Source organism: Hemitrygon akajei, chromosome 8 (genome assembly GCF_048418815.1).
Source record: "Hemitrygon akajei chromosome 8, sHemAka1.3, whole genome shotgun sequence".
NCBI lineage: Eukaryota > Metazoa > Chordata > Chondrichthyes > Myliobatiformes > Dasyatidae > Hemitrygon > Hemitrygon akajei.
Window position 1 is genome coordinate 51812864 of NC_133131.1, and position 24306 is coordinate 51837169.

At 49.8% G+C, this 24306-nt stretch overlaps 1 protein-coding gene across 7 annotated transcripts in view; it reads right to left on the reverse strand.

The window, feature by feature from the left end:
- Positions 1 to 24306, reverse strand: part of camkk1a (calcium/calmodulin-dependent protein kinase kinase 1, alpha a) — a 208279-nt gene that overhangs the window by 26747 nt on the left and 157226 nt on the right. For 6 of the 7 annotated variants that reach the window (XM_073053839.1, XM_073053838.1, XM_073053841.1 and 3 more), the window contains 5 exons: positions 14900 to 14953; positions 13049 to 13122; positions 8966 to 9053; positions 5927 to 6055; positions 4699 to 4802 (listed from right to left, as the gene is read on the reverse strand). In XM_073053839.1, the coding sequence (XP_072909940.1) occupies positions 4699 to 4802; positions 5927 to 6055; positions 8966 to 9053; positions 13049 to 13122; positions 14900 to 14953 (449 nt within the window). The remainder of the gene's footprint in view (positions 1 to 4698; positions 4803 to 5926; positions 6056 to 8965; positions 9054 to 13048; positions 13123 to 14899; positions 14954 to 24306) is intronic. The other variant, XM_073053840.1, reaches the window with a different exon arrangement.

Below are 24306 nucleotides of genomic sequence, written 5' to 3' on the forward strand. Positions count from 1 at the left end.
TCCCCCCGGTGTCTGGGGGATATTTAACCCTGGTATTTCTATACAACATGCTCCCTCACTCCCCCCGGTGTCTGGGGGATATTTAACCCTGGTATTTCTATACAAACTCTCCCTCCCTCCCCCCGGTATCTGGGGGATATTTAACCCTGGTATTTCTATACAACATGCTCCCTCACTCCCCCCGGTGTCTGGGGGATATTTAACCCTGGTATTTCTATACAAACTCTCCTTCACTCCCCCCGGTGTCTGGGGGATATTTAACCCTGGTATTTCTATACAAACTCTCCCTCACTCCCCCCGGTGTCTGGGGGATATTTAACCCTGGTATTTCTATACAACATGCTCCCTCACTCCCCCCGGTGTCTGGGGGATATTTAACCCTGGTATTTCTATACAAACTCTCCCTCCCTCCCCACGGTATCTGGGGGATATTTAACCCTGGTATTTCTATACAACATGCTCCCTCACTCCCCCCGGTGTCTGGGGGTGATTCAACCCTGATATCTCCGTGCAGTACTTCCCTCATGTCCACTGTCCAGTCCCTCACCAAAATCCTTTCAGCCAACCTGGGCTGCAGCTCAGCATGAGGTTATGACTTTTTTGCTCACTTGAAAAGATATTTGTTTGTAGAATACACTCGCTGCTTACTTTGACTTGACCCATTTTACAGACAAAGGAGTTTTAAAATAAGTGAGCTTCATTTCTGGCAGATATCCTTTGATCTGTACAAATGCTTTCAATTTTGTCACCAAGTTCATCCACGTTTCTTTGTTCTGTTGTGTTGGACTGGACTGTGTTCAGGGATTTATCTTTCACACTGTATGAAAACGCCACAGTTGTCACTCGTTTCATTAAGACCCATGTGGACGAGTGTGTGCTTACAAGAACATTCCGTACCTCCCCAAATCAAAAGCCGTGGATTAACCCGGTGGTTCGCAGTCTGCTGAGAGCTAGATCTGTGGCATTCAAGTCTGGTGATCCTGGTCTCTACAGGAAAACCAGGAATGACTTACAGAAACTATCTCAAGAGCAAAGGAACAATTCCCAACGAGGTTGGAGGTGGAAGTGATACATGTCAACTCAGGCAGGGTTTGCAGGCCATTACTTCCTACAAAGTGAAACCCAACATCATGAATGGAGATGTGCTCGCTTTGAAAGGGAGAATAAAACTACAACTGTGAGGATCCCTGCAGCACCCAGTGATCCTGCGATCCCTGTCCTGGAGTCTGACATCAATCTGTCTTTCAGCAGGGTGACAGGTCCTGATGGAGTACTTGGTAAGTCTCAGAAAGCCTCCGCCAATCAGCTGGCAGGTTCAGAGACATTTTCAAACTCCCATTGTCAGAAGTTCCCACCTGCTTCAGAAGGGTAACCATCACACCAGTGCTGAAGCAGAGCGGAGTGATCCAATCACATCTACACTGATGAAGTGCTTTGAGAGATTGACTATGGCTACAATTATCTCCTGTCTCAGCAAGAACCTGGACCCATGGCAATTTGCCCATCTCCAGCAGATGTGATCGCATGTTGCCTTGGACCACCCGCTCAACACCACTCCCTATGTCAGGGTGCTTCTTATTGACTACAGTTCATCAATATTGTTCCTACAGTTCTGATCAAGAAGCTCCAAACCCTGGGCCTCTGTACCTCCCTCTCCCACTGGATCCTTGACTTCCTAACTGGAAGACAACAACCTGTGTGGATTGGAAATAACACCTTCACCTCACTGACAATCAATACTGCCACACCTCAGGGATGTGCGCTTAGCCAACTGCTCGTCTATTGTCTAATATCACAACTATTGTCAGGGTTTCAGATGGTGACAAGACGGCGTACAGGAGTGAGATAGACCAGCTGGTTGAGTGGTGTCACAGCAACAGCTGTAAGACCAAAGAACGGATAGTGGACTTCAGAGAGTGCAAGAGGAGGGACACACACCGGCCCGCAGAGGGATCAGAAGGGGAAAGGGTGAGAAGTTTCAAATTCCTGGGTGTCAATGTCTGTGAGGACCTAATCCTGGAGCCAACATATCAACACAGCCACGAAGGAGGCAGGACAGCCGCTAGGTTAGCGTGAGGAGATTTGGTTTGTCTCCTGCAAATTCCTACATTTGGTGGTGGTGCCAGCTGACTGAAAGGTGGATAATGCCCCAGCATCACAGGGGGCCTCACAATATTCCTCCTGGAAGTCTGGAGTGTCCCAATCCAGCAAGGTTCACTTCCAGGACAACATGGGCCAGGTGTCTCGCCAGTGCTTCAAGGAACACATCAAGGTCCTGTGTGTCCCAGCACGGAAGCTTTGCAGCGACCCAAGGGTAAGTCACACGCAGCCATTCAGGAACAGCTTCTTCCCCTCTGCCATCCCATTCCTAAATGGACACTGAACCTTTGGACACTACCTCTCTTTTTTTTTAAATATACAGTATTTCTGTTTTTGCACATTTTTAGTCTATTCAATATATGTAATTGATTTACTTGCTTATTTTTTAAAATTTATTATTATTTTTTCTCTCTGCTATATTATGTATTGCATTGAACTGCTGCTGCTAAGTTAACAAATTTCACGTCAGATGCCGGTGATAATAAACCGGATTCTGATTCTGAACGTGTGATCACAGAGCAGGAGAGGGCACTCAAAGCCTCCGTTACTGAAAACTATAATGGCTGGTTTGATTGTAACCTCAGCACCACATCCATGCCCATCCAGGGAACTGCTGGTCTAGAACCTAACTATCTCTGACTTGGAAATATTCATAGATCCTTAGGTCATACAGCATGGAAACCCATTCTTCAGCCCATCTAGTCCATGCTGACCACAGAACCCATCCAAACTAGTGTGCATTTGGTCCATAACCTTCCAAACCTTTCCTGTCCATGTAGCTGGCCAACTCTACATCCAAAGGCTCGTGGTCCTCCGGGAGAAACAGGTATAACCACATTTCTGTCTTCAACAGACAACGCCTTTGCTTTAAACTGTAACCCGTTGTTCCAGATTTCTTCACAAAGAAAAACTTACTGTTGGCCAGAAAGAATTAAAATCATCAAATCAGTGAACGGGAATAAGCCAAGGGCAGTGGAAGCAGACAAGCCAAGCACCTTTGTTCTTGCTATGTGGTCGAAGGAATGGAGGCTACCATCTTGTGACCACCATTTTGTGAACTGGTTCTTAATCAGAAATACCTCAACCAATCGAAAGTGAACACAATGACTTTCCTGCTGATGATCTGCTAAATTTTACAACCGTTTCAAGTAAGAAGCTATTTATTTTGGTTATTTAGAAATGGTAGGCTTGTAGAAAGTACAACCTGTTATCTTAAGTAACCTCAGCGCAACGTTTGGCTGATGTGACTTGAACTGATCTGATTTGAAATGTTACCTGAAGCACAAGTATACTGCTTACAGCCTTGAGCCAGATCCAGTGAGAAGAGAAGCTGGCACAGGCTAATCAGATGAGCTTGGGTGAAAAAAATCAAAACAACAGATTAATCTGATAAGAATGGAAGATTTTGGGAGTAAAGGCTGTGACAACTCTGGTGATCAACCCTCACGGAAACAGATGAATCCGAATCAGGTTTATTATCACTGGCATGTGACGTGAAATTTGTTAACTTAGCAGCAGCAGTTCAATGTAATACATAATCTAGCAGAGAGAGAGAAAAATAAATAAGTAAATCAAATATGGTATATGTATATTGAATAGATTAAAAGTTGTGCAAAAACAGAAACATATATTAAAAAAGGAGATAGTGTTCATGGGTTCAATGTCCATTTAGGAATCAGATGGCAGAGGGGAAGAAGCTGTTCCTGAATTGCTGAGTGTGTGCCTTCAGGCTTCTGTACCTCCTCCCTGATGGTAACAGTGAGGGAAGTGCATGCCCTGGGTGCTGGAGGTCCTGAAAAGTGGACGCTGCCTTTCTGAGACACCGCTCCCTGAAGGTGTCCTGGGTACTTTGTAGGCTAGTGCCCAAGATGGAGCTGACTAGATTTACAACCCTCTGTAGCTTCTTTCGGTCCTGTGCAGTAGCCCCTCCATACCAGACAGTGATGCAGCCTGTCGGAATGCTCTCCACGGTACATCTATAGGCGTTTTTGTTGACATACCAAATCTCTGCAAACTACTAATGAAGTACAGTTGAGTGCTGCGACATCACTCCGCTAGTTGGTATATCTCGTCTCTGTATGCCCTCTCGTCTCCACCTGAGAGTTTACAACAATGGTTGTATCATCAGCAAACCTGTAGATGGTATTTGAGCAATGTCTCACCACACAGTCATGGGTATTTAGAGAGAGGAGCAGTGGGCCAAGCACACACCCCTGAGGTGTGCCAGTGTTGATCGTCAGTGAGGAGGAGATGTTATCACCAATCCACAGATTGTGGTTTTCTGGTTAGGAAGTCGAGAATCCAATTGCAGAGGGAGGTACAGAGGCCCAGGTTCTGTAACTTATCAATCAGGATCGTGGGAATGATGGTGTTAAATGCTGAGCTATACTGTTAAAACAAATAAATCAACAATACAAAGTAAAATCAGTGATAGTCGGAACATCTTGTCACATTTTGCTACCATTGCCTTACTGCCCCTAATGAGGCCCTTCCTCACGTCTAGGTAAACAGTGACAGACCTGGTATGGGCAGCAGAAAGGACGGTAAGTAGCATCAGAGCAGTGTTCGTGCAGCACAGCTCGAATCCAGAACACTCACATGAGGAGATCTCCTGGTGCCGACATGGACCGCCCCTCCTTTCTGCTCTGGAACTCAAAGGGGTTGCCAAAGGATCGTTTCCTCAGCATTGCCTTCACCAGGATCTGCAAAGAAGTGAGGTCAGTTCAGCTGCAGATCTAAATCCAATTTAGCGAGAGGAACCCCATCATGTTTTCTTAAGTAATTAGCTTTCTGAGCACCTCTATCACACTGCACTCTGATTGATAAAGATTCGCGATTGATCATGTAAGGAACCTTGCATGCCTGTCCCACCGATCTCCATCCTCAGCACAAAATGACACAGCCTCGGGGTAATGTAGCCACCACGATTCTTCTGTTTTTCTTTTCCCAAGGAGATTTATTCAGTGATTACGACTTCACATCATTACAATATGACAGATCCCTGTGATTCACACTATTTACAGTCAACAGTTTCAAATTACAACCCAGTCATCACTATGCAGAATGCACACAAGCCGACTGGTCCTAGAAATCGCCCGATGACCTGTGGACAACGTGGGCTGCTCTCCAGGGAGACGTGGGCACAGACACAGCCCCTGGAGAAGGAGAACGCACTGTCCACAGGTACTTTGGTGGACTTCGGGGTACATTGACAGTCAGCTCAGGGAGAACCCTTGACTGCCCACTGCCTGGACCTGTGTATGGCCACCCTGGCCTGGCCCAGGAGCAAACCAAGCAGGAAATCCCCCAAGTGACACACTCCACTCCTCACTGGGTGATCAAACATCAGGAGCATGGTACTGAAGTGTAGCCACAACCTCAGATAGTCAGACAGAGGCTGCAGCCTCTCGGGGAGGTACCATTGAACAGAACCTCCCTCATTCTCTGGAGCTCCCCAGCGCTACCAGGAAGAGGATCGAGAGATTAACCACTACTGGCCAAGAGACACAGAAACGATCCAATGTTAGGAACAGTACTGAGAGATTAACCACTACTGGCCACGAGACACAGAAACGATCCACTGTTAGGGACAGTATTGAGAGATTAACCACTACTGGCCACGAGACACAGAAATACTCCACTTCAGCACATTGTCCCACGTATTTTACATTCCCTTCCCTTAAATAAGAAGATGCTAAACACACTGGTAGTAATCTGATCATAGTCTATTAATAAATGTAACTGAAAGGACAATGGAAATTCCAATCATACACTTGCAGGTTACACAATAGTTTTTATCTTGTATTAAAAAGGGTGAATTCCTTACCACAGTTGAGAGGCTGGAGATTAACTTGACTGAGTTCATCACCTCCTCCTCGGTGACCTCCACCTCGCTGCAGTGGTCCTCCTCCAGTGGAAGAGGGTCGGTCCCACTCTTTGTCACCCATGGGTGTACCTGCACACGCACAACAGAAGAGTGTGACCTCTTCGCACCTGCTTATTGAAAACTCTCCTTGTTCCAGGTGCTATATGATCTGCCTCAAGGAATCCCGAGCCACAGGCCACTGACCCAAGCCCCACTCACACAAATCCAGCACAATAAATGCTACCGAAGCTGGAAATCACACGTATGCAGGAGGAACTCTGCAATTCCATAGATGCTGTCTGTCTCCACATGCAGTCATTCGAGAAAGGTCTTGGCCCGAAATATCAACTGCTCATCTCCCTCCTCACTGCTGAGCTCCTCAAACATTTTATGCATGTTGTCCAATATGAATCCCATGTTTTATTCTCCCAAATTCCCTCGCTGACCTACACACTAGGAGCAATTTACAGCAGTAAGCTAACACATCTTTGAGATGTGGGAGATGTTTACCCAGATCCACAGAGATGGCACCCAAAGGCAGGACTGAAGCCATGTCTCTGGCACAGGGAGGCAGGCGCTGTATTCAGAAAATGATGAGAACATTGGCCAATGTACCTATGGAGGTCAAAGGGCTATTCTAATGGACAAAGAACTGCCCACATACATGTGCACTCCACCAAACCATATACCATATAACAATTACAGCACGGAAACAGGCCATCTCGGCCCTTCTAGTCCGTGTCGAACGCTTACTCTCACCTAGTCCCACCTACCTGCACTCAGCCCATAACCCTCCATTCCTTTCCTGTCCATATACCTATCCAGTTTTTTTTTAAATGACAAAATCGAACCTGCCTCTACCACTTCTACTGGAAGCTTGTTCCACACAGCTACCACCCTCTGAGTAAAGAAATTCCCCCTCGTGTTACCCCTAAATGTTTGCCCCCTAACTCTCAACTCATGTCCTCTTGTTTGAATCTCCTCTACTCTCAATGGAAAAAGCCTATCCACATCAACTCTATCTATTCCTTCATAATTTTAAATACCTCTATCAAGTCCCCCCTCAACCTTCTACACTCCAGAGAATAAAGACCTAACTTGTTCAACCTTTCTCTGTAACTTAGGTGCTGAAACCCAGGTAACATTCTAGTAAATCTCCTCTGTACTCTATTTTGTTGACATCTTTCCTATAATTTGGTGACCAAAACTGTACACAATACTCCAAATTTGGCCTTACCAATGCCTTGTACAATTTTAACATTACTTCCCAACTCCTATACTCAATGCTCTGATTTATAAAGGCCAACATACCAAAAGCTTTCTTCACCACCCTATCCACATGAGATTCCACCTTCAGGGAGTTTTCACCATAATTCCTAGATCACTCTGTTCTACTGCATTCCTCAATGCCCTACCATTTACTATGTATGTCCTATTTTGATTAGTCCTACCAAAATGTAGCACCTCACACTTATCAGTATTAAACTCCATCTGCCATCGTTCAGCCCACTCTTCTAACTGGCCTAAATCTCTCTGCAAGCTTTGAAAACGATGGTGTAAGTGTCACACAGACATACCTATGACCTCCCCACATATGCAGATCTGGAAAAGCTGATATCATCAGCCTCCAACTTAGTTTTTAACCCTGGCGTGAACGGAAACCCGCCAGAGGATTTGCAATCCATGCAGGGCCAGGAGACCCCACAGGTTGCTTCGTGCTTCTCTGTGCACACTGAGAGTCCGTGTCCAGCACATCCCCCCACCCCATTCTCCTCTTGGTTGTCACCTGCTTGCACACGCTTAGTACAAACTCCACGTCTGTGAATTTGCAGTTTCCTTCCTGGTTTCGGGGAAGATTGATCTCATAACTACAGGCTCATGTTACAAGTGTTGGCAGGCAGCAGCAGTTCTCAGAACATAACCTGCCGTATCATTTTACACCCACTCTTTCCTGGAGGCCCCTTTATACCAGGACTATTGTGCAACACTGGATCTGAACCGGCCTGCTCCAGAAAGCTGGATCCAACACATCCCAGGAATTTATTCCTTCGATGATTAGCACCTATCCAGTCTATATTTAGATTAAAGTTCTTGCTACACAAACCTCCAGTTTCCTTATTTCTACCAGGCCCACACTGTCACCACTTCAGCAGTTTACAGACTACCCCCACCAATGCTTTCTGACCTGATTCCAGTTCTGACCAAGATCACCCCTGAATAGCAGTAATACCTCATCTCCACCTGCGTTCTTCATCTCCCCACACATTGTATAAATCAGTATTACCCTATATCACACTGAAACTATCACTGAAGGGTGAGTAACTTTTCAACATCCACCGAGGATTGCAAATGATGCAGTGAAGAGTGTTTTAAACTTAAACCTGTGTAACACTTACCCAACAGGCTGGCATATGTCATGGGGAAAAGGAGATCCAGCCACACACCAACCCACCTCCCGTACACGCAGGTGCTGTGAGAATCAAGTTTATGCCTCGCGCCGTCCACCGTATCAACTTCACACCAAATACCGTTATGACATACACTTTATAGAATTTACTAACATTAACTAAAGAAGTATTAGGCAATACAATATATATATACAAGGAAAGAAAAAAACAAAAGGCGCCAACTTATCAAAGTTCAGTCAGTGTAGTGCACATCGTAGCAGCTCAATCAACGAATCATCCGACAGCCACGTCGTCCTGGGGGGTCCTACAAGCCATCCAGCGCCCGTCCACCTTCCTCGTCCGTCTCTCCTGCCGACTCCCTTCACCCCCAAGCCCGCACAACCCCTCCCCCAAGTTCCCAGCCTCACAAAACACAATAACATTCCCCATTGATTAACAAATGAATACAATTACCATATCAGCCATTCTAAAGCGAAACAACAGCGAGAGAAACATTTATCAGACAAAGAAGCATTCCTACTCGTAACAAACCAAAGAAGCCATTTTCAGTAACATACACCGGACATTGTACACGAGTGTTGCAGCTTCTTACCTTCATCTGAGGAATTGTAATTCTAGTGTCAGGATTTTTATCCAACATCTGTAGAAGCAAATCCTTCAAATCTTCACTGATTTCAGGTCTGGAACACAACAACAATAATAAAGAAGAAAACAGAAGGTGCAGAATCATTTAAATCAAATCAAGCTCCCAGTTAGCTGTCACTGATCACCTCCCTCCTTCCATATTCCTCAATTCACAGACTTAGATATCTAACCCTTGCATCCTTTTCCAGTTCGAGCAGTCCCCCAGTAACCCAGCAGATTCCCAGTGATTGGAACGTCCCTGTTCTCACTCGGAGAGAATGTACCTCCCCCAGTAACCCAGCAGATTCCCAGTGATTGGAACGTCCCTGTTCTCACTCGGAGAGAATGTACCTCTCCCAGTAACCCAGCAGATTCCCAGTGATTGGAACGTCCCTGTTCTCACTCGGAGAGAATGTACCTCTCCCAGTAACCCAGCAGATTCCCACTGATTGGAACGTCCCTGTTCTCACTCGGAGAGAATGTACCTCTCCCAGTAACCCAGCAGATTCCCAGTGACTGGAACGTCCCTGTTCTCACTCGGAGAGAATGTACCTCTCCCAGTAACCCAGCAGATTCCCAGTGACTGGAACGTCCCCGTTCTCACTCGGAGAGAATGTACCTCTCCCAGTAACCCAGCAGATTCCCAGTGACTGGAACGTCCCCGTTCTCACTCGGAGAGAATGTACCTCTCCCAGTAACCCAGCAGATTCCCAGTGACTGGAACGTCCCTGTTCTCACTCGGAGAGAATGTACCTCTCCCAGTAACCCAGCAGATTCCCAGTGACTGGAACGTCCCCGTTCTCACTCGGAGAGAATGTACCTCCCCCAGTAACCCAGCAGATTCCCAGTGACCGGAACGTCCCCGTTCTCACTCGGAGAGAATGTACCTCTCCCAGTAACCCAGCAGATTCCCAGTGACTGGAACGTCCCCGTTCTCGCTCGGAGAGAATGTACCTCCCCCAGTAACCCAGCAGATTCCCAGTGATTGGAACGTCCCTGTTCTCGCTCGGAGAGAATGTACCTCTCCCAGTAACCCAGCAGATTCCCAGTGATTGGAACGTCCCTGTTCTCGCTCGGAGAGAATGTACCTCTCCCAGTAACCCAGCAGATTCCCAGTGATTGGAACGTCCCTGTTCTCGCTCGGAGAGAATGTACCTCTCCCAGTAACCCAGCAGATTCCCAGTGACTGGAACGTCCCCGTTCTCACTCGGAGAGAATGTACCTCCCCCAGTAACCCAGCAGATTCCCAGTGATTGGAACGTCCCTGTTCTCGCTCGGAGAGAATGTACCTCTCCCAGTAACCCAGCAGATTCCCAGTGATTGGAACGTCCCCGTTCTCACTCGGAGAGAATGTACCTCCCCCAGTAACCCAGCAGATTCCCAGTGACTGGAACGTCCCCGTTCTCACTCGGAGAGAATGTACCTCTCCCAGTAACCCAGCAGATTCCCAGTGACTGGAACGTCCCCGTTCTCACTCGGAGAGAATGTACCTCCCCCAGTAACCCAGCAGATTCCCAGTGACTGGAACGTCCCCGTTCTCACTCGGAGAGAATGTACCTCTCCCAGTAACCCAGCAGATTCCCAGTGACTGGAACGTCCCCGTTCTCACTCGGAGAGAATGTACCTCTCCCAGTAACCCAGCAGATTCCCAGTGACTGGAACGTCCCCGTTCTCACTCGGAGAGAATGTACCTCTCCCAGTAACCCAGCAGATCCCCAGTGACTGGAACGTCCCCGTTCTCACTCGGAGAGAATGTACCTCTCCCAGTAACCCAGCAGATTCCCAGTGACTGGAACGTCCCCGTTCTCACTCGGAGAGAATGTACCTCTCCCAGTAACCCAGCAGATTCCCAGTGACTGGAACGTCCCTGTTCTCACTCGGAGAGAATGTACCTCTCCCAGTAACCCAGCAGATTCCCAGTGACTGGAACGTCCCTGTTCTCACTCGGAGAGAATGTACCTCTCCCAGTAACCCAGCAGATTCCCAGTGACTGGAACGTCCCTGTTCTCACTCGGAGAGAATGTACCTCTCCCAGTAACCCAGCAGATTCCCAGTGACTGGAACGTCCCCGTTCTCACTCGGAGAGAATGTACCTGTCCCAGTAACCCAGCAGATTCCCAGTGATTGGAAAGTCCCCGTTCTCACTGGGAGAGAATGTACCTCTCCCATTAACCCAGCAGATTCCCAGTGATTGGAATGTCCCCCTTCTCACTGGGAGAGAATGTACCTCTCCCATTAACCCAGCAGATTCCCAGTGATTGGAACGTCCCCGTTCTCACTGGGAGAGAATGTACCTCTCCCAGTAACCCAGCAGATTCCCAGTGATTGGAACGTCCTTGTTCTCACTCGGAGAGAATGTACCTCCCCCAGTAACCCAGTCGATTCCCAGTGACTGGAACATCCCCGTTCTCACTCGGAGAGAATGTACCTCTCCCAGTAACCCAGCAGATTCCCAGTGACTGGAACGTCCCCGTTCTCACTCGGAGAGAATGTACCTCTCCCAGTAACCCAGCAGATTCCCAGTGATTGGAACGTCCCTGTTCTCACTCGGAGAGAATGTACCTCTCCCAGTAACCCAGCAGATTCCCAGTGACTGGAACGTCCCCGTTCTCACTGGGATAGAATGTACCTCTCCCAGTAACCCAGCAGATTCCCAGTGACTGGAACGTCCCTGTTCTCACTCGGAGAGAATGTACCTCTCCCAGTAACCCAGCAGATTCCCAGTGATTGGAACGTCCCTGTTCTCGCTCGGAGAGAATGTGCCTCTCCCAGTAACCCAGCAGATTCCCAGTGATTGGAACGTCCCTGTTCTCGCTCGGAGAGAATGTACCTCTCCCAGTAACCCAGCAGATTCCCAGTGATTGGAACGTCCCCGTTCTCACTCGGAGAGAATGTACCTCTCCCAGTAACCCAGCAGATTCCCAGTGATTGGAACGTCCCTGTTCTCGCTCAGAGAGAATGTGCCTCTTTCTAGAATTGCCACAAGGGGACACAGTTTTACAGCTTCTGTTCCACCTGCTCACTTAGAAATTCATTCTCCAAATTGTCAGTACTCACCCAATCTATGTATATGTAGATTAGTCTACATAGATCAGCCCTTCTGTCCTGGTTACGAGAAGCTCTGATTCCCCTATTTAACCCGTGTCCTGCATCCTAACATTTATTCAGTTTGATACCTTGGCTGGAGCATCAGTAACTCTTCTAATTGAAGGAGAATTAAACCAGCTTAGGCAGTCAGTACTGAGCCCTGAATGTGACAGCCTTCATCTCCAATTGTTCCAAGTAAATTTATTATCAAAGTCCATACTGTATATGTCACGACGTACAACCCTGAACCCCTTGTGGGTGAACTCACTAAATCCATAATAAAATAATAACCAATCAATGAAAGAATGCAACAACTTGGGCGTTCAGCCAGTATGCAAAAAACAACAAACTGTGTAAGTACAAAAAGAAAAGAAATAATAATAAATAATTAAGCAATAAATATTGAGAACAAGAGATGAAAGTACTTTAAAGTCCTTCAATTGTAATTGCTCTTAATTAAAGCCAGTACTCCCTCTTGCCTCTTTAGTGACTACTTCCAGTGAACTTGCTTGTTTATCACAGGCTGCTTTATTATGTAGATATCAAAACACAATTACTTCAAGTACCGATCCATTAGCATAAGGTAGGTAGCCAGGGACGTTTCCCAGGCTGAAAATGTCAAATACTAGAGGGCATAGGTTTAAGATGAGAGGACAGGTTTAACAGTTTATGTGGCAAGTTTTTACAGTGTGGCAGGTGCATGGGTTTGTTGCCAGGCAATGACGGAAGCAGACACATTTTAGACAGACATGTGAACAGGTAGAGAGAGGATGGAGGAGCATGGACCATACACAGGCAGTTGGGATTAGTTTAGTTTCAGCACAGACATGGTGGGTTGAAAGGCCTGTCCTGTGTGTGTGTTCACAAACTGGCTTTGTATTTGGGCCTCTCCCTACCCCGCCAGTACTAATCTGAGACGCGTCCCCCGGGAAGAGCCTCCTTATCCTGGCTTTCCTCCTCTTACCTCTCAGGGAACTCCACAGGCCGATTCCTGATTTTGCTGTGAAGTGCCAGGATGTAGTCATCCATAAATGGACACTGCAGATAAAACACAGCGCCGTGTTACTTGTGTCACCATCCAGTGTTCCACTGAGCACAAAGTACTTTGGTTTTGAGGGGCTGCTGTAAAATCCACCCGAGAGAGGGCAGTGACGGAGGAGCAAGGCGCTGGAAGTGGGGCCAGACTGACAACACAAACCACTTCCGACTGGATCTCACGTGCAATGTTATCTAAACCGTGCTGGGTATTAGTAGTTGTGTAAGTGGCCACAATTAATAGCTCATTTAGTTTACAAGCTAGGAGAAAGCAATTATTTTCCCCATCAATCTGGGCAGGTCGCTCCTGATTGCTTCATGTTGTTTGACAGCATTGCCCTTTGGAACCCCTGCTGTCATTTGGGTCCCTTCATTATGAGTTGAATTCGTAACAAATTGCGAACGCTCTCTCCTTCCCAACTACACATTAACTCACTGCCGGTTCCTACGTTACAACAGGGTCCAGAATCAGAATCAGGAATTTTGTTGTTTTGTGGCAGCAATTCAGTGCATAGTATAAAAAATTGCTAAAACCTACCATAAATAAATAGATAGACAGAAGAATAAATAAATCAATCCCCAAAGAGACGAGGGCTTGGCCAGATGGTGAATGCTGCCTTTTCAAGACACCTCCTGTTGAAGATGTCGTCGACGGTGGGCAGGGTTGCACCCACAATGGGGCTGGTTGAATCTACAACCCTCTGCAGGCTCCTTCAACCTTGTGCATTGCAGCCTCCACACCAGGCAGGGATGCACCGGTCAGAATACTGTCTAACGTACGTCTGTAGAAATTTGCTAGTCTTTAGTGACATACAAAGACTCTTCGAACCTGTTCCTGAGAACTGCTCATCAATCCGAAATGAGGTCACAGGCACAGGCCTCACTGACTCAGCGAGGGAGCCAGTGAGTCTGCTTGGCTCCACCAGGCTTCCTACTGGTGTGGCTCTGGAATGGGGAATGGAGGGCAGAGAAGGCGTGCAGAAATACCCTACTCCCTCTCCGTAGAAGATGGCTAACCTATTCCACCAGTTTTCCAAATACACGTGCATACACAGTGTGTCCACAGGTCAGGTGTCTGCAACCCTGGGAGAGCCTGTGGCTTGTGTGTGAGACCACCTGACTGACATCACAGGCTCGGTCAGGTCTTGCAGGGCACTTCCTCTGGCCAAAGCAAACAACCCAGATCTTATCCACGTCTCCTCACAACCGTCTGTCTTTGGGTTGGCAGGGTCCCTGTGAATTTCCTCCGCACCCTCTCTCCAACTGTCAATGCCCCATTGACTGGTGCAGAGCTAACACAGCATTCTCACTGTGGCCTAACAAAGGAGTGACCTCCCAGCCGTGTATTCTGTGTTTCAGCCAATAAAAGCAAATATCCCTGCTGCTCCTTACCCACTTACATTAAAGACCCTCAGAGGTCGATGTCCCCTCTGCTTGTACCCTATATTCCCTTTCCTGATCTGCCCTCCCCAAAGTATTACCCCACCTGCCTCTGGGCAAGGACCATTTACTACTGCTTTGATCACTTCAGCATCTGGCTGGTATTTTCCTTCCTCACTCTCACCCCCGGCTGCCAGTCAACAGTCAAAGTTTTCCTGCTGGCTTTGCATTCTCAGCAGAATCTTCAATGGAAGAGCAGCCATGGACAATCCAATCCCTGAGGTGATCCTGGTACAGTCAGAGAGAGTCCATTCTCCCTCTACGCCCAAGTGGAAGACAATGACTGACTGACAGGCGGACTCTGCTGCACTCCCAGCTGGTCCGTGTGTTTTACACCTACCTTACCGAAGATCAGGCAGTACAACGTCACTCCAATAGCCCAGACGTCCACCGCCTGAAAAGCAACGTGAACAAGTAAACAGTGTTGTGTTCCCACGTAAGGCCCTTCTGTCACCAAACCCTCCCATCCCACACACTCCTCTTTAACATGCCATCCACCAGCCCCCACCACTCATTCCTAAAGACACAGGCATGGAAAAGTGATGTGGGACATCCGCTCACACCCCAGGCCTCAAATCTAACACTTCAAACAAGTCAGCATGGTTGCAGCATCGTTCCTCAGTGTAAACTTCACCAATGGCCTGAGCTAGTGCAACATGTGACCAAGGAAGCTCACCATTGCTTCTACATCCTCAGAAAGCTTAGGAAATTCTGCATGAACCTCAATTTTTATAGATGCACCATAAAAAGCATCCGCACTGGGGTGCATCACGGCTCTGGCCAAGACCATGAGGAACTAGTGACGAATCAGCTGCTCGGATCGTACATTGGGGGACGGAGGGAAGGATGATGTGCAATGCCTTTACGGTGAGCCATTCAACACACTCCACCAGCCCCCGTATGGTCTCCAGCCCGGCTGATGCCCGTCCCAACACCTTCACACGGCCCACAGAATGACACCACCACTCTCGTCCATCAGTCCCTTCCAGCTCTGTGATGACGATGAGGCCACAGTGGCACCAGCAGATTCTGCCGCAGAGTTACACAGATAGGGAGAGAGGTACAGAGATTGCAGGGGTGCAGGATCTGGACAGCGTTACACAGATAGGGAGAGAGGTACAGAGATTGCAGGGGTGCAGGATCTGGAGAGAGTTACACAGATAGGGAGAGAGGTACAGAGATTGCAGGAGTGCAGGATCTGGAGAGAGTTACACAGATAGGGAGAGAGGTACAGAGATTGCAGGGGTGCAGGATCCGGAGAGAGTTACACAGATAGGGAGAGAGGTACAGAGATTGCAGGGGTGCAGGATCTGGACAGAGTTACACAGATAGGGAGAGAGGTACAGAGATTGCAGGGGTGCAGGATCTGGAGAGAGTTACACAGATAGGGAGAGAGGTACAGAGATTGCAGGGGTGCAGGATCTGGACAGAGTTACACAGATAGGGAGAGGGTTACAGAGATGGGGGGTGCAGGAGCTGGAGAGGGTTACAGAGATGGGGAGGTGTAGAGAATGGAGAGGGTTACAGAGATGGGGAGGTGTAGGGAATGGAGAGGGTTACAGACAAGGGGAGGTGTAGGGAATGGAGAGGGTTACAGACATGGGGAGGTGTAAGGAATGGAGAGGGTTACAGAGATAGGGAGGGGTGTAAGGAATGGAGAGGGTTACAGAGATGGGGAGGTGTAGGGAATGGAGAGGGTTACAGAGATGGGGTGGTGTAGGGAATGGAGAGGGTTACAGAGATGGGGAGGTGTAGGGAATGGAGAGGGTTACAGAGATGGGGAGGTGTAGGGAATGGAGAGGGTTACAGAGATGGGGAGGTGTAGGGAATGGAGAGGGTTACAGAGATGGGGGTTGCAGGAGCTGGAGAGGGTTACAGAGGGGGAGGTGTAGAGAATGGAGAGGGTTACAGAGAAGGGGAGGTGTAGGGAATGGAGAGGGTTACAGAGATGGGGAGGTGTAGGGAATGGAGAGGGTTACAGAGATGGGGAGGTGTAAGGAATGGAGAGGGTTACAGAGATAGGGAGGGGTGTAAGGAATGGAGAGGGTTACAGAGATGGGGAGGTGTAGGAAATGGAGAGGGATACAGAGATGGGGAGGGGTGTAAGGAACGGAGAGGGTTACAGAGATGGGGAGGGGTGTAGGGAATGGAGAGGGTTACAGAGATGGGGAGGTGTAGGGAATGGAGAGGTTTACAGAGATGGGGAGGTGTAGGGAATGGAGAGGTTTACAGAGATGGGGAGGGGTGTAGGGAATGGAGAGGGTTACAGAGATGGGGAGGTGTAGAGAATGGAGAGGGTTACAGAGATGAGGAGGTGTAGAGAATGGAGAGGGTTACAGAGATGGGGAGGTGTAGGGAATGGAGAGGGTTACAGAGATGGGGAGGTGTAGGGAATGGAGAGTGTTACAGAGATGGGGTGGTGTAGGGAATGGAGAGGGTTACAGAGATGGGGAGGTGTAGGGAATGGAGAGGTTTACAGAGATGGGGAGGTGTAGGGAATGGAGAGGGTTACAGAGATGGGGAGGGGTGTAGGGAATGGAGAGGGTTACAGAGATGGGGAGGTGTAGGGAATGGAGAGGGTTACAGAGATGGGGAGATGTAGGGAATGGAGAGGGTTAGAGAGTTGGGGGGTGTAGGGAATGGAGAGGGTTACAGAGATGGGGTGGTGTAGGGAATGGAGAGGGTTACAGAGACGGGGAGGTGTAGGGAATGGAGAGGTTTACAGAGTTGGGGGGTGTAGGGAATGGAGAGGGTTACAGAGATGGGGAGGTGTAGGGAATGGAGAGGGTTACAGAGACGGGGAGGTGTAGGGAATGGAGAGGTTTACAGAGATGGGGAGGTGTAGGGAATGGAGAGGGTTACAGAGATGGGGAGGTGTAGGGAATGGAGAGGGTTACAGAGATGGGGAGGTGTAGGGAATGGAGAGGGTTACAGAGATGGGGAGGTGTAGGGAATGGAGAGGGTTACAGAGAGGGGGAGGTGTAGGGAATGGAGATGTTTACAGAGACGGGGAGGTGTAGGGAATGGAGAGGGTTACAGAGATGGGGAGGTGTAGGGAATGGAGAGGTTTACAGAGTTGGGGGGTGTAGGGAATGGAGAGGGTTACAGAGACGGGGAGGTGTAGGGAATGGAGAGGGTTACAGAGATGGGGAGGTGTAGGGAATGGAGAGGGTTACAGAGATGGGGAGGTGTAGAGAATGGAGAGGGTTACAGAGATGGGGAGGGGTGTAGGGAATGGAGAGGGTTACAGAGATGGGGAGGTGTAAGGAATGGAGAGGGTTACAGAGATAGGGAGGGGTGTAAGGAATGGAGAGGGTTACAGAGATGGGGAGGTGTAGGAAATGGAGAGGGTTACAGAGATGGGGTGGTGTAGGGAATGGAGAGGGTTACAGAGACGGGGAGGTGTAGGGAATGGAAAGGATTACAGAGATGGGGAGGTGTAGGGAATGGAGAGGGTTACAGAGATGGGGAGGTGTAGGGAATGGAGAGGGTTACAGAGATGGGGAGGTGTAGGGAATGGAGAGGGTTACAGAGATGGGGAGGTGTAGGGAATGGAGAGGGTTACAGAGATGGGGAGGTGTAGGGAATGGAGAGGGTTACAGAGATGGGGAGGTGTAGGGAATGGAGAGGGTTACAGAGATGGGGGGTGCAGGAGCTGGAGAGGGTTACAGAGATGGGGAGGTGTAGAGAATGGAGAGGGTTACAGAGATGGGGAGGTGTAGGGAATGGAGAGGGTTACAGAGATGGGGAGGTGTAGGGAATGGAGAGGGTTACAGAGATGGGGAGGTGTAAGGAATGGAGAGGGTTACAGAGATAGGGAGGGGTGTAAGGAATGGAGAGGGTTACAGAGATGAGGAGGTGTAGGGAATGGAGAGGGTTACAGAGATGGGGAGGTGTAGGGAATGGAGAGGGTTACAGAGATGGGGAGGTGTAGGGAATGGAGAGGGTTACAGAGATGGGGAGGTGTAGGGAATGGAGAGGGTTACAGAGATGGGGAGGTGTTTAGAATGGAGAGGGATACAGAGAAGGGGAGGTGTAGGGAATGGAGAGGGTTACAGAGATGGGGAGGTGTAGGGAATGGAGAGGGTTACAGAGACGGGGAGGTGTAGGGAATGGAGAGGTTTACAGAGACGGGGAGGTGTAGGGAATGGAGAGGGTTACAGAGATGGGGAGGTGTAGGGAATGGAGAGGTTTACAGAGTTGGGGGGTGTAGGGAATGGAGAGGGTTACAGAGATGGGGAGGTGTAGGGAATGGAGAGGGTTACAGAGACGGGGAGGTGTAGGGAATGGAGAGGTTTACAGAGTTGAGGGGTGTAGGGAATGGAGAGGGTTACAGAGATGGGGAGGTGTAGGGAATGGAGAGGTTTACAGAGATGGGGAGGTGTAGGGAATGGAGAGGTTTACAGAGACGGGGAGGTGTAGGGAATGGAGAGGGTTACAGAGATGGGGAGGTGTAGGGAATGGAGAGGTTTACAGAGTTGGGGGGTGTAGGGAATGGAGAGGGTTACAGAGATGGGGAGGTGTAGGGAATGGAGAGGGTTACAGAGATGGGGAGGTGTAGAGAATGGAGAGGGTTACAGAGATGGGGAGGGGTGTAGGGAATGGAGAGGGTTACAGAGATGGGGAGGTGTAAGGAATGGAGAGGGTAACAGAGATAGGGAGGGGTGTAAGGAATGGAGAGGGTTACAGAGATGGGGAGGTGTAGGAAATAGAGAGGGTTACAGAGATGGGGTGGTGTAGGGAATGGAGAGGGTTACAGAGACGGGGAGGTGTAGGGAATGGAAAGGTTTACAGAGATGGGGAGGTGTAGGGAATGGAGAGGGTTACAGAGATGGGGAGGTGTAGAGAATGGAGAGGGTTACAGAGATGGGGAGGTGTAGGGAATGGAGAGGGTTACAGAGATGGGGAGGTGTAGGGAATGGAGAGGGTTACAGAGATGGGGAGGTGTAGGGAATGGAGAGGGTTACAGAGATGGGGAGGTGTAGGGAATGGAGAGTGTTACAGAGATGGGGGGTGCAGGAGCTGGAGAGGGTTACAGAGATGGGGAGGTGTAGAGAATGGAGAGGGTTTCAGAGATGGGGAGGTGTAGGGAATGGAGAGGGTTACAGAGATGGGGAGGTGTAGGGAATGGAGAGGGTTACAGAGATGGGGAGGTGTAAGGAATGGAGAGGGTTACAGAGATAGGGAGGGGTGTAAGGAATGGAGAGGGTTACAGAGATGAGGAGGTGTAGGGAATGGAGAGGGTTACAGAGATGGGGAGGTGTAGGGAATGGAGAGGGTTACAGAGATGGGGAGGTGTAGGGAATGGAGAGGTTTACAGAGATGGGGAGGGGTGTAGGGAATGGAGAGGGTTACAGAGATGGGGAGGTGTAGGGAATGGAGAGGGTTACAGAGATGGGGACGGGTGTAAGGAATGGAGAGGGTTACAGAGACGGGGAGGTGTAGGGAATGGAGAGGGTTACAGAGATGGGGAGGTGTAGAGAATGGAGAGGGTTACAGAGATGGGGAGGTGTAGAGAATGGAGAGGGTTACAGAGATGGGGAGGTGTAGGGAATGGAGAGGGTTACAGAGATGGGGAGGTGTAGGGAATGGAGAGTGTTACAGAGATGGGGTGGTGTAGGGAATGGAGAGGGTTACAGAGATGGGGAGGTGTAGGGAATGGAGAGGTTTACAGAGATGGGGAGGTGTAGGGAATGGAGAGGGTTACAGAGATGGGGAGGGGTGTAGGGAATGGAGAGGGTTACAGAGATGGGGAGGTGTAGGGAATGGAGAGGGTTACAGAGATGGGGAGATGTAGGGAATGGAGAGGGTTAGAGAGTTGGGGGGTGTAGGGAATGGAGAGGGTTACAGAGATGGGGTGGTGTAGGGAATGGAGAGGGTTACAGAGACGGGGAGGTGTAGGGAATGGAGAGGTTTACAGAGTTGGGGGGTGTAGGGAATGGAGAGGGTTACAGAGATGGGGAGGTGTAGGGAATGGAGAGGGTTACAGAGACGGGGAGGTGTAGGGAATGGAGAGGTTTACAGAGATGGGGAGGTGTAGGGAATGGAGAGGGTTACAGAGATGGGGAGGTGTAGGGAATGGAGAGGGTTACAGAGATGGGGAGGTGTAGGGAATGGAGAGGGTTACAGAGATGGGGAGGTGTAGGGAATGGAGAGGGTTACAGAGAGGGGGAGGTGTAGGGAATGGAGATGTTTACAGAGACGGGGAGGTGTAGGGAATGGAGAGGGTTACAGAGATGGGGAGGTGTAGGGAATGGAGAGGTTTACAGAGTTGGGGGGTGTAGGGAATGGAGAGGGTTACAGAGACGGGGAGGTGTAGGGAATGGAGAGGGTTACAGAGATGGGGAGGTGTAGGGAATGGAGAGGGTTACAGAGATGGGGAGGTGTAGAGAATGGAGAGGGTTACAGAGATGGGGAGGGGTGTAGGGAATGGAGAGGGTTACAGAGATGGGGAGGTGTAAGGAATGGAGAGGGTTACAGAGATAGGGAGGGGTGTAAGGAATGGAGAGGGTTACAGAGATGGGGAGGTGTAGGAAATGGAGAGGGTTACAGAGATGGGGTGGTGTAGGGAATGGAGAGGGTTACAGAGACGGGGAGGTGTAGGGAATGGAAAGGATTACAGAGATGGGGAGGTGTAGGGAATGGAGAGGGTTACAGAGATGGGGAGGTGTAGGGAATGGAGAGGGTTACAGAGATGGGGAGGTGTAGGGAATGGAGAGGGTTACAGAGATGGGGAGGTGTAGGGAATGGAGAGGGTTACAGAGATGGGGAGGTGTAGGGAATGGAGAGGGTTACAGAGATGGGGAGGTGTAGGGAATGGAGAGGGTTACAGAGATGGGGGGTGCAGGAGCTGGAGAGGGTTACAGAGATGGGGAGGTGTAGAGAATGGAGAGGGTTACAGAGATGGGGAGGTGTAGGGAATGGAGAGGGTTACAGAGATGGGGAGGTGTAGGGAATGGAGAGGGTTACAGAGATGGGGAGGTGTAAGGAATGGAGAGGGTTACAGAGATAGGGAGGGGTGTAAGGAATGGAGAGGGTTACAGAGATGAGGAGGTGTAGGGAATGGAGAGGGTTACAGAGATGGGGAGGTGTAGGGAATGGAGAGGGTTACAGAGATGGGGAGGTGTAGGGAATGGAGAGGGTTACAGAGATGGGGAGGTGTAGGGAATGGAGAGGGTTACAGAGATGGGGAGGTGTTTAGAATGGAGAGGGATACAGAGAAGGGGAGGTGTAGGGAATGGAGAGGGTTACAGAGATGGGGAGGTGTAGGGAATGGAGAGGGTTACAGAGACGGGGAGGTGTAGGGAATGGAGAGGTTTACAGAGACGGGGAGGTGTAGGGAATGGAGAGGGTTACAGAGATGGGGAGGTGTAGGGAATGGAGAGGTTTACAGAGTTGGGGGGTGTAGGGAATGGAGAGGGTTACAGAGATGGGGAGGTGTAGGGAATGGAGAGGGTTACAGAGACGGGGAGGTGTAGGGAATGGAGAGGTTTACAGAGTTGAGGGGTGTAGGGAATGGAGAGGGTTACAGAGATGGGGAGGTGTAGGGAATGGAGAGGTTTACAGAGATGGGGAGGTGTAGGGAATGGAGAGGTTTACAGAGACGGGGAGGTGTAGGGAATGGAGAGGGTTACAGAGATGGGGAGGTGTAGGGAATGGAGAGGTTTACAGAGTTGGGGGGTGTAGGGAATGGAGAGGGTTACAGAGATGGGGAGGTGTAGGGAATGGAGAGGGTTACAGAGATGGGGAGGTGTAGAGAATGGAGAGGGTTACAGAGATGGGGAGGGGTGTAGGGAATGGAGAGGGTTACAGAGATGGGGAGGTGTAAGGAATGGAGAGGGTAACAGAGATAGGGAGGGGTGTAAGGAATGGAGAGGGTTACAGAGATGGGGAGGTGTAGGAAATAGAGAGGGTTACAGAGATGGGGTGGTGTAGGGAATGGAGAGGGTTACAGAGACGGGGAGGTGTAGGGAATGGAAAGGTTTACAGAGATGGGGAGGTGTAGGGAATGGAGAGGGTTACAGAGATGGGGAGGTGTAGAGAATGGAGAGGGTTACAGAGATGGGGAGGTGTAGGGAATGGAGAGGGTTACAGAGATGGGGAGGTGTAGGGAATGGAGAGGGTTACAGAGATGGGGAGGTGTAGGGAATGGAGAGGGTTACAGAGATGGGGAGGTGTAGGGAATGGAGAGTGTTACAGAGATGGGGGGTGCAGGAGCTGGAGAGGGTTACAGAGATGGGGAGGTGTAGAGAATGGAGAGGGTTTCAGAGATGGGGAGGTGTAGGGAATGGAGAGGGTTACAGAGATGGGGAGGTGTAGGGAATGGAGAGGGTTACAGAGATGGGGAGGTGTAAGGAATGGAGAGGGTTACAGAGATAGGGAGGGGTGTAAGGAATGGAGAGGGTTACAGAGATGAGGAGGTGTAGGGAATGGAGAGGGTTACAGAGATGGGGAGGTGTAGGGAATGGAGAGGGTTACAGAGATGGGGAGGTGTAGGGAATGGAGAGGTTTACAGAGATGGGGAGGGGTGTAGGGAATGGAGAGGGTTACAGAGATGGGGAGGTGTAGGGAATGGAGAGGGTTACAGAGATGGGGACGGGTGTAAGGAATGGAGAGGGTTACAGAGACGGGGAGGTGTAGGGAATGGAGAGGGTTACAGAGATGGGGAGGTGTAGAGAATGGAGAGGGTTACAGAGATGGGGAGGTGTAGGGAATGGAGAGGGTTACAGAGATGGGGAGGTGTAGAGAATGGAGAGGGTTACAGAGATGGGGAGGTGTAGGGAATGGAGAGGGTTACAGAGATGGGGAGGGGTGTAGGGAATGGAGAGGGTTACAGAGATGGGGAGGTGTAGGGAATGGAGAGGGTTACATAGATGGGGAGGTGTAGGGAATGGAGAGGTTTACAGAGATGGGGAGGTGTAGGGAATGGAGAGGGTTACAGAAATGGGGAGGTGTAGGGAATGGAGAGTGTTACAGAGTTGGGGGGTGTAGGGAATGGAGAGGGTTACAGAGATGGGGTGGTGTAGGGAATGGAGAGGGTTACAGAGACGGGGAGGTGTAGGGAATGGAGAGGGTTACAGAGATGGGGAGGTGTAGAGAATGGAGAGGGATACAGAGATGGGGAGGTGTAGGGAATGGAGAGGTTTACAGAGACGGGGAGGTGTAGGGAATGGAGAGGGTTACAGAGATGGGGAGGTGTAGGGAATGGAGAGGTTTACAGAGTTGGGGGGTGTAGGGAATGGAGAGGGTTACAGAGACGGGGAGGTGTAGGGAATGGAGAGGGTTACAGAGATGGGAAGGTGTAGGGAATGGAGAGGGTTACAGAGATGGGGAGGTGTAGAGAATGGAGAGGGTTACAGAGATGGGGAGGTGTAAGGAATGGAGAGGGTTACAGAGATAGGGAGGGGTGTAAGGAATGGAGAGGGTTACAGAGATGGGGAGGTGTAGGGAATGGAGAGGGTTACAGAGACGGGGTGGTGTAGGGAATGGAGAGGGTTACAGAGACGGGGAGGTGTAGGGAATGGAGAGGTTTACAGAGATGGCGAGGTGTAGGGAATGGAGATGGTTACAGAGATGGGGAGGTGTAGGGAATGGAGAGGGTTACAGAGATGGGGAGGTGTAGGGAATGGAGAGGGTTACAGAGATGGGGAGGTGTAGGGAATGGTGTGGGTTACAGAGATGGGGAGGTGTAGGGAATGGAGAGGTTTACAGAGATGGCGAGGTGTAGGGAATGGAGATGGTTACAGA